Genomic DNA, 10,401 nt, shown 5'->3' with positions numbered 1-10,401 from the left:
CCAAAACACACTGAATCTCCGGAGAAGTTAAATCTGTCAGTGTTATTTATAAAGAGACAGCTGTTTTATATCTGAACAGTTAACACATTCCTTGAGCCGTTTGACACGCCGATGTTAAACCTCTGACATTTATCTATTCTAAGTTTAGGTTGTCTTTGTAATTATTTATGGTATGTTTCCAACTTGTGCCACGTGATGTTTTTTAATATGTTTCGTTATCAGTATGCTGGTGTTGTCCTTTTGCACAATGAGACCAAGGCAGGTGTTGTAATGGCAATAAAGTTAACTCATTTATTTTGGCTCATTTATTCATGTATTCACTTGTGATCCATCTTTAAGGTTTCTGACGCTCGCCGCAGACTTTTAAAAAGCCGAATAAGTGCTGAGGCAAAGACAGGGAAAAATCTACAAATGCTAAAATGCTTCTTCTGCTTAACTGCCACACGCAGAACAAAGGTTGCTCAAATACTCGTGAAACAACAGCTCTCTCTCTCTTTCTCCTTTAATATATTCGTTTTAGTTTCATTTGTTATGTTGCATCATTATCACCAACTTATTTTCTGGAATAAGAAGAATCTGAATCTCAGTGGGATTGGCTAAAAGTATAAATAAACGTCTGAGTCGTAATGAGGATATATTTTCTGTGAACCCTGCAAGGAAGATAAGCCCCAACATTATGATAAACCCAGTGGGAAAGGGCATCGTTCACATCATTGTTTGCAAATGTTTGATTACTTTTCCATTTACTTTGAGCTTAATTGCAGAAGCAAAACCTTGAGTTTCAGCATAAATACTCCTGATCATATGATCATGAACAACAGAGTACAACAGAAAAGACAGCGAGTAACAGTCATCTCCAACTGCCGAGCTTTGGTCCGCATGTGTCTTATGCATGTTATTTGCATGTGCATGAGTGCATTAAGTTGTGGCTTACTTAAACAAATGCCCCCCTCATCCCATGAATGTTAACGGCGCTGGATGGCAGCAGCAGCAGCAGCAGCAGTTGTCTCTGCTTTACTCGGCTCCTAATTAGCCAGAATTAAGAAGTATTTCTTGGCCCATTGAAGAGTCCATTTCCTTTGAAATCAGAGCATAATAAACCTAAAGTAATTACCCCAACTCATGACTATTAACTCGCAAACCGCCAGCTTCCCTTGACAACATCCTCCTCAGTGTTGTGTGGTTAAAAGGCCATTGCAGCTACCCAGCTATTTACATCCCATCTGGCAGCCTGCGAGGGACAGACAGGCTGGACTCATTCCTAGAGACAAAAAAACGAAGACGCGCAAAATGAACTCTTTCACACTTTCTCAACTCAGCCACAGAACTTGTGTTTTCTTCCCTCCAAATAAGTTACAAAAGGGACTTCTTCTCCTTTTCTGTTTCTGTCTTTCTTTCTTTCTTTTCTTTTTTTTTCTTTAATCCGCGCGCTCATTTGCATGCGCCGAGGCCGAGGAGGGGGGTCTGAATGTATAATCTTCTTGCATTTAGTATCCTGTAATCCCGACGCCTTTCTGTGATGTGATTTCCCTCCTCTTGGTCCCTCATGAACAATTAACTTGTAATCTCCACAAACATACATTCTGTCGCTGCAGAGATGAGACGGAGGGAAACACCCGAGGGACCCGGCGGACAAACTGCTCCGCGCTCCCCGAGGCGGATCACTTTCGAGCTGCTAGGAACAATTCAACTGGGCTCCATTAGGCTGCAGCACCGCGTCCCCTCATTTCATCCCCGTCCTGTCTTTCTTTAACATTTACTCTAGCTGCTCGGAAATGTTAAATCAATGCTGCTCGACCATGTCTGTGTTTTGACGCATCAGCTGATGTTATTGTGGGGCCCGTGGGTGCGCGAGACGAGACGGACTCGCTTCAGATGACTTCATTTTAGAGCCACGTGCAAAATATACATTTTAATAAAGAAACAAAATCCATAAGTGCTGCTATTCTCACTTAAACCAATGAACATTCAATTGAATTAAGAATAATTTAGAGGGGAAAACCACAAAGCATATTGTGTGAGATTAAATTTAGTATTCTCCTTCCTTTTATTTATTTGTTTATCAATAATTATTTATTTGACAGAATTCTTATTTAAAAAATGTATTGTATTCTGTTAAGTTTCATTCCTTTATTTCAAATAAGAAAATAATAAGTGTTCAGGGTGTAAGAGTCAACATGGGTTTTGAAACTGAGGCCTTGCTTTAGTTTGGAATATTATACAAATATATTTGAAATATTGTTTGAAAATGTGCGTGAATTAACTATGTCTTGGTTGAAATAAAATAAGAGATATAGGAAGTTAGAGTTTTGCTTTTTCCTGAAAATAAGCCAAGTTTGTTTATGTTGGAGGCTTTGAGCTATCAAGGTGCTCCTGTATTGAAAATAAGTACAATGTGCCTAAACTTCATTAAGTTGAATTAAAAATGTAAATGACAAATATTGTTTTACATTAATATATATATAAATAAAAGAGAGAGAACAGTTAGATGTGATCCATAATTTCAGTTTTATTGAAATGTCATCCAGGGACTCTGGGCGACAATAAATATTTCATCAATCATCAACAATGTACAAAAATAAAGACACAGGATCTCTGGGCATAACAAATTTAGTTCAGCAAAAAACAATCATGCTGTGATATTTATACCATCATGCAAACAAAAAGAGAGAAGAAGATAGAAACAAAAACAAAAAAAAGGAAATCAGAGCACAAATGGACATACAGGGAGTCACAAAATAAAATACAAAATAAATCTAAAGAATTTTAAAACAAATTTCCGCGGTGGCAGAGTCATTTAGCCAAACACATGAATGTCATTATTTTTCATTTACAACTCAAGTTTTAAATCCTTGGTACAAGGCACAGAGAGCATTCTTCGTTTTCACAAAATGACGCCTGATACAAAAAAATAAAATAAAATAAAGAATGAAGTAAAAATGAAATCAACATGTTCATGCAGCCTTTCACATTGTGGTGCGAGACCTTAACTCAGTCGGACACAAGAGGACCGTGGCATCTTGTTGCATGACACGCAACTTTTTTTTTTTTTTTTTACCTTCAGTTGGCAAAATCATCAGCCTTTATAAGTCCTTGTTACAAGGAGGGAAATAACATTATTATTTTTTTCTCATACGCCAAACAAGAAAACAGACTCAACAACAACATGCACAAGTGAGGCCAGATCCACCCTCATGCCCTGAATTCTCTATTTACAAACACTGTTACGCCCCTCAGTCTCCGCGCCTTTCGGGCATCATTTCATCAGGTCCTTGCCCTCCACCGAGAGTCTCGTGAGGCCGCTACTGCTGATGGGGATGTGCGGAGGAGGGGGCACCTGGCAGATGGGGCAGGGGCACGGCAGTCCGGCCCAGTGTTGGAAGCCGGGGCCCAGCTGGAGGGGCGGCGGCGCCGGTGCGCCCTTCATCAGGGCGTGGGGCGCTCGGATGGACGTGAGCCCTGGCAGCGCGCTCGACAGCGTGGAGGACGTGGAGGTCGACAGCGCGCCCCCGAGGAGAGGGTGCACCTGGTGCGCGGCGGCGGCGGCGGCTGCGGCAGCGGCGGCTGCTGCTGCGGGGCCCCCGGAGTGTCCACCGGGACCGGCGGGGTGCCCCACGGTGCTGCAGTGAAAAGCGGAGTTGTGCCCTCCGTAAATCTCCCCCACGAGCCGCTTCATCTCGTCCAAGGAGCTGTTGAGCATCAGGATGTAGTTCCTGGCGAGAAGCAGCGTGGCGATCTTGGACAACTTCCGCACGGAGGGCCCGTGCGCGTAGGGCATCACCTCGCGCAAGCCGTCCATGGCCAGGTTGAGGTCGTGCATGCGCTTCCGCTCCCGGCCGTTGATCTTCAGACGGAGGTGGTACATTTCCTCTTCGGTGACTTGCTTCTTAAGCTTGAACTTGTTGCTGCTGCTGCTGCTGCTGTCGCTGCTGCTGCTGCTTCCGACTGACTTGGGGTCTCCGGACCTCAGCAGATCACTGGCGCTCAGCTTCTGGCGAAGCTCACTGCTCTGCGTAGAGGAGGACACTGAGGAGCCGACGTGCAGGAGGTGGTGGTGGTGGTGATGTGGGTGGTGGTCTCTCAGAGACATGACGTCCATGTCCGGGGAAGAGGCTCTGCTGCTCGGGCTGGAGTCTGAATTCATTTTATGGGTTTGCTTCCGAGGTTGTTGGGTAGGAGGTCGCTGCTGGCTTCCTCTCTCTCTCTCTCTCTCTCTCTCTCTCTCTCTCTCTCTCTCTCTCTCTCTCTCTCTCTCTCGTTTTAATCGCTCTCTCTCTTTCTGGAGCCGCGTGGTCGCTCTGATCAGCTGATGCTGTCTCTGTCCCTCCTGTCTCACGCGTCTGTCCTTGTTGTCACATCGGTGTCCACTTCGCCTCTGCCGACGCGCTCTCTTTTCTCCCCGCGTGTCTCTGCGCCGAGGACACTGGAGGTGGCTATTTATACGCGCGGGGAAACAAAAGCGTCTTTCCTATTCATAACGCCTAGTTAGGAGGATGACGTGCCCGTTAGGAAGGGGGCGGTGTGCTTTGACTGTCCCACTGACCGCGGTGCGCAACCATTCACTGCCATTGTCAGGACACTGCTGGGGGGCACAGCGCGCCCTTCTTCTTCTTCTTCTTCTTCTTCTTCTTCTTCTCTTCTTCCTCTTCTTCTTCTTTTCTCTCCTCTTCTCTTTCTCTCATCCCGTGGATCAGAGAGTTGCTGTTCCTGGGACGAACCGGTCAGTTTTAAAATTGCTTCTTTTACGTTTTTAATATAAAACTTATGTCATAGTGGTCGTTTTCCAAAAGGTGTATTGGTTTTGGCCTTTTTTTTTTTTGCGTAATGGGCATTTTACGCACAAAAGCGTCGTTGTCACAGCGCGGAAAATAATGTGTTTGGACATAAACATTGTTGATGACATGTTCTTAAAAACTTCCTCAGGCCCTTCGTGCTCACTTTGAGTCGCGTGTTGAACCGGGGTGTTCGCGGTGCGGCCGGTTGCCTGAGGGAATGAGGAGGAATGAAGGGAAATTGCTTTCCCATTGAGCGGCTCCTGCTGGGCGCACCGGCCTCCGCTGGGACAGAGGCAACACGGCCGCTCCGACACTCGGCACTCTGCTGGCCATATGGCAGCATGCGGGCCTCGTGTCTGGACCTTCATAAAACTTCTCCTCGCTCCCACATCTATACTGAAGTATCATTGTTTATTTAATTTCGTCATGATTACTAATATTTCATACGTCAGCTTAACTGCGTTTTTTTTTTTGACGTTGACAATTTTATCCCTAAAATAAATGAGGCAGGCAAAGTTTGATTAATAACATTCAGCAAGTAAACGTTTCAAAATGTAGATTTAAAAATGTCAATTAAAACACTGACAAAAACTGATAAATAATACATTATAATTGCGAGAATTGAATTGAAAATACTTTATTCGTCCCTGGGGGGCAGTTTTTCATTTACACGGGTAAAAACGATCTCAAATTACAAAAGAAGTGCAAGTATTATGTATTTCAACACAATAAACTCTCACAGGATAAACATTAATTATAGTCAGCCATATTTCACAATGCCATACACCTTTTAAAACAGGAATCATTAAAAGTATTTAATTGATATATGTCAAGTGAACACACTGATCTCTCAAGATTGTTGTTTTTTTTGTGTTAAATTATTGGGAGAATACATTAAATTGAGTCAGCATTGTGTATATTGAGCTGCTGAGAGCGCTCTCTCTACTCTGAAGGGTCTGTTTTGTGGAAGTGGAGTGGAGGAACGGGCCACCAAACAATAACATGTGGAAGTAACTGAAGCACTCTTCCTCTGACCGACACCTCGACATCCCTCCATCCATCCATCTGTCTATCCTTCCATCCACCCGTCTGCACACCCAAACCCCACCCTCCCACCCAGCCAGCACTTCAAACCGGGATAATAAAGTCTGTCTCAAACCCAGCTCGCTGCTCTATCCTTCGCCAATGAGATCCCCCTGGTAGAACAGTAAAAATGTGTATTCACGGCCTCATTGTTGGCCCGGCAAAGGAGCCCTTCTCATAAAGGTGCTGCCAATGCAAAGAAAAGCGCCGGTCGGCTTTGCTCTCTCTTGGTGGCATTTGAAAGTGTAAAGCTTTGAATACCAATTGCTTGAACTGGACATATGTGAATCCGCTGTAAGCCTACTAATCCTGTCCCCAAGTGTTTCTTTGTGCGCGGGGGCAGCCTCGCACACCCGAGAGAAAGTGTTCCTAATCCGGCCAATGTGGAGTAATGTGTGAATGAGAGCTCATGGAGGAGGTGTGTGTGTGTGTGTGTGTGTGTCAGGTATCAGTTTGTGCAGGAACTCGTGCTTTTGAATGAGTTTCTTTTGCTTTATTTGTATGTTTGGTGTGTTTTTTTCTCGGTGTGTGTGTCCATCTGAGGCCCCTGGCTCCACACCACCAGGACACTGGTCTAAGTGGAGGCAGTTATTCACCGTTCCCCACACTACCGTCGCAGCAGGTCGCCCCTAATGTGCTGTTTTCACTGCGTAAGCTCCTCATTTTTCTTTTATTCCTCTGTTCATATCTTTTTTTTGGGGGTGGGGGGGGATTTAAAAATCTCTTCTCTCCTCCTTTCACACTTTATCACGCTTACCGTCTCCACTCTTTCTCCTCTACAGTTTCTGCTCGCTTCTTCCCCCTCTTCCGTGATTGGCTCCCTTCCCTCTCGCATCGGTTTTCTGGGCAGCAAAAGGACAACTAACTAACGTAGTCATTAGGGTCAAAATGTGTTACGGTTGAAAGCTGTTATAGTCAAGCTCTCCTGTGTGTTTGAGTGGCATATTCACATTGTTTAGTACAACTTACATTTGTGATAATTTTATGGTCAAACTTGAGCTAGTTGTGTTTAACGCCGGGTCTAAATAACCACAATTTAATTTGGGGTAATATGAAACATTTACACTAATATGGTCAAAACCAAGTTGACCCAGTTTTGCATTGGTCCTATTTTGACCCCCGTGATGATTCACAGTGTATCTTTATGTGTACGTCTGAACATGTCTTTCTGCCAACACTGAGGAGTCAGAGGGGGCATTCATTGAGCGATACGATAGTCCAAGATACACTTTTAAAAGCAAGGATTAGAGGCAACAATCAATATAAATTGGGACGGCATAAATGTTTTTCTCCACTTTCCTAATCATCTCGCAACACTCCCAGATTTATCCTTGTGACCCCCGGGGGAGGTCCCGATCCTTAGTGGGTTGATTTGAAAGGGAGCATCAAAGTGTTCTTGACAGAAGGTGAAAGGTTGGATGGGAAATGCTGATGCTAAATAATGTCCAACATATTATATTATCCAATATTGACTCCAATATGTCAGATAGATGTATCCCCAATGGTGACCTGGCAAATCATTGTCCCAAACTGTAACATTATAAAGTAATCTTCCCTTCATCCGATTGATTCTTTACTTAATGTAATTTGATTATTATTATTTTTAACATTATGCAGGTAGCAGGTAACGCTGCGTTTTCTTGCTTGGCCTCATTTATTGTATCTGATGCTATAAATGAATACAAACAAAAGGATGAGGACGTTTGTTTTTAATGTGAGCTTGATGTGATGTCTCTCTTTAAAGGGTTAAAGGACGAGGTGAAAACAATGCAACATTGTGAAAGGGGGTCGCTCGTAGTGATGAACGTTGTCGAGCTGTCCGGCCCACAACTTGACTCCTTTGGTTCCCTCTCACCAGCCTTTGGCCGCAGGCAGCTGTTTCCAGTGAGAAACCTGCTTCAGCACCAGACGGCAGACGGACACCGTTCACGCTACAGAACACCAACGGGCTACAAGTCATTTTCAATGGAAGCTGGTGACGCGACGCGTCGCCGTTTGACGGGTGTGACGTCGCAAATCAAAGTTTAGCTTGGTCTTAAACTTTTTTTTTTCAGCGGCGAAGCATCAACCAATCATGTGGCTTTGTTTCTAAATATGCAGTTAACCAGCTCCCAGTGCTATTTTATGATGTAACTACCTCAGCAAAGTGCTTGACCCTTGACCTTGAACACTTCAACAGACACAGCGGCAATGTAGCTGGCCATAGTTGGCCGTTTTGTGCCCGTTGTGGCTCGTAGTGTGAACATAGCATAAGTGAGCAACTAAAGAGCCAGATGTTTCCTTCGGGAGACCAAAAAACGAGCTAAAAGAGAGTGAATATTAGACTATTGAACACAAACTCCAAATTAATCTTCTTATCTAAATTGTTTTGCTCAGTCTGTGTCACCTATTTTAAAGTATTCACTTTTAGCAGAACACCCATATATTTAAGGTTACATCGGAGAAGTGAGTCAACCAGAAACAACCAATCTCCACAGCGCCTCTCCCTCCTGGGTGGGCCTGAGACCCCTCTAATAAGCTCAAGCCAGTAAACGTCCCTCCAGCACCATGTGAAGACAGCAGTCGGCTGTCTTACCATCACGTGACACAGCGTCGGTCGAGCATCTCAAGGACACACAATGCACACTCAGGGAGTCACAAGGTCAAAGCCTCAGCCGCATGCTTGCTTTTAAAGTGAAACATTATTCGTTGCTTTAATGCGTACTTTGGAAACGATGGTAACGTTGACAGGAAATGAGGTGAGATTCAGTTGCGTTATTTTTATTATCTCTGGCAATCTGGACCCATTAAACTACTGTTTAAGTGTCCTGGAAGTGTCTGAAAGGCTCATGAAAATGATTTTACACAAGCACCTTCTTTCTGTTTGACCAATCCTGTTGCTCGATCTCGACTATTAGTGAATCGTCTTCATCCTATTTGTGTTATCACTCTGGAAATCGCTCTGGTCTGAAAACATCCAGGCAAATAAACAGCTGCTGTTCAGTATTTCATGCACTTCATTTGTCATCTCGTTGGTTTCACCCGGCGAGTTGAGTGAGTTATGTGTACTGGTTAACAGCGAGTTGCTGAATTTCGAGTTTACCAAGTAAAAGTCATACAAATCTGTTCCCTTCAGACTCACGAGAAATGTTCTCTTCCTGCGTCAAAAAAAAGAGCCTCACCTGAATCGAACCAGTGACCTGAATTTAATATCCGGCTTCATAAACAAACTCTCACATTTTAAGAGTGTTATTTGTAAAACAAACAGGAAAAGAATGGATGCCTTTAAATGGCATTCAGCATTTTTAAAGATGGTCTTATTAACTTTCCAGTCTTCATTCGCTTTTGTCATTTGTGATTTCAAACAAAGTTGGTGTCACGATTGCAATAACTGAGGACCAAATAAACAAACGCTTTTGACAAGTTAGGGAGATATGAGATGCTTATGATTCAGTCAATTTATTTTCTGTGACATTTGTCATATTTATTTACTTATCGCTTTCTTCTATTGTATTCGTCTATTATTGGACAAGTGTCTCTGTTGACTTTATTTCTGTTTCTTTTGCAGCATAAAGTATGTTTGCATTGTTCCCTGCATGTATGTTGGTGCTGGGAGGATACCATGAACCTGTTGAATTTTTACTTTTAAAGTGTTTGCCAACAAATTAAAAAAAGTTGTTGAGGATGACGAACTCATGAGGGACTTTATAAAGAAACCGGCATGTCTTGCTTTGGAGAGATTGACTGTACTGCTAACATTTACGTCTTTGCTTCCATGTTCTGGATAGTCCAGTAGCAATATTTAAGCTCTATTTGGTTTGAGTTTCTGTTCTTTTGAGATTTTATGAATGTGAATTTGAAGTAGTTATTTATTTTTTTTACTGATCAGGCCTGCAGCATTTTGTCTGCCAAATATATGTGTTGCTTTTGGTCTCCGCTCCTTTCATATGGCCCATCAAAGATGCCATCAAACCGCGGTTTGAAGTTTCACAAAAGGAGATTTCACAAAGGTTGAAGCATTCTAACGGCAGATGGAAGACAGCAACGCGAGTATTGAAATGTGAGAGTGAAGCCGAGCAAAACCCTTCAGCCTTCATCAACAGTAGTTCTGAGATTCATTTTGTTTTAAATTAAAGTATTAAAAAGTAAAAAAAAAGATGTACTGCACCTCTCATAAAATGTTGGGGTAACTTTTGAAAGCCTTATTCTTCCTGCTTTAGGTAAATTCTGTGTAAAAGAGAATATCAATAAGATTTCTGTCTTTCTCGTTCCTGTTTTGTGCAAAGTAAACAAACCTTCAAATTATAGCAAGCCTTTAATTAAGGAGACGATCAAACAATTAAAAACTCGTTAATTACAGACCTCACAACCATCTCCGCCAACATGAATATTGAGGTCCTAATTAATATTTGTGGGGCTGTTTTGTTCTTGGAAGACATTGGCGTTAATTAGGCAAAAACAAGTCAAATTAACATTTCTGTAATGAAGAAACATACCTTCATGTTCTCATTCCTCTGTGACTGAACACACTCTGATACAAATTTGGCGCCTCAAAGCTTTTTGA

The 10,401-nt window shown here is 43.0% G+C and overlaps 1 protein-coding gene across 1 annotated transcript; it reads right to left on the bottom strand.

The window, feature by feature from the left end:
- Positions 1–3,227: 3,227 nt before the first annotated feature.
- On the bottom strand, positions 3,228–4,191 carry olig3 (oligodendrocyte transcription factor 3). The gene has a single exon (XM_084020949.1). The coding sequence runs from the start codon at positions 4,142–4,144 to the stop codon at positions 3,257–3,259; it is 888 nt and encodes a 295-aa protein (XP_083877075.1). The 5' UTR covers positions 4,145–4,191; the 3' UTR covers positions 3,228–3,256.
- Positions 4,192–10,401: the final 6,210 nt, after the last annotated feature.

This window comes from Eutrigla gurnardus (genome assembly GCF_963514095.1).
Source record: "Eutrigla gurnardus genome assembly, chromosome: 11".
Taxonomy (NCBI): domain Eukaryota; kingdom Metazoa; phylum Chordata; class Actinopteri; order Perciformes; family Triglidae; genus Eutrigla; species Eutrigla gurnardus.
Note: the sequence above shows the minus strand (reverse complement) of the source record. Positions and strands in the feature narration are given on the sequence as shown.

Coding starts and splice junctions, on each gene's coding strand:
- olig3 (XM_084020949.1), bottom strand. CDS start 4,144: ATGAATTCAGACTCCAGCCCGAGCAGCAGAGCCTCTTCCCCGGACATG.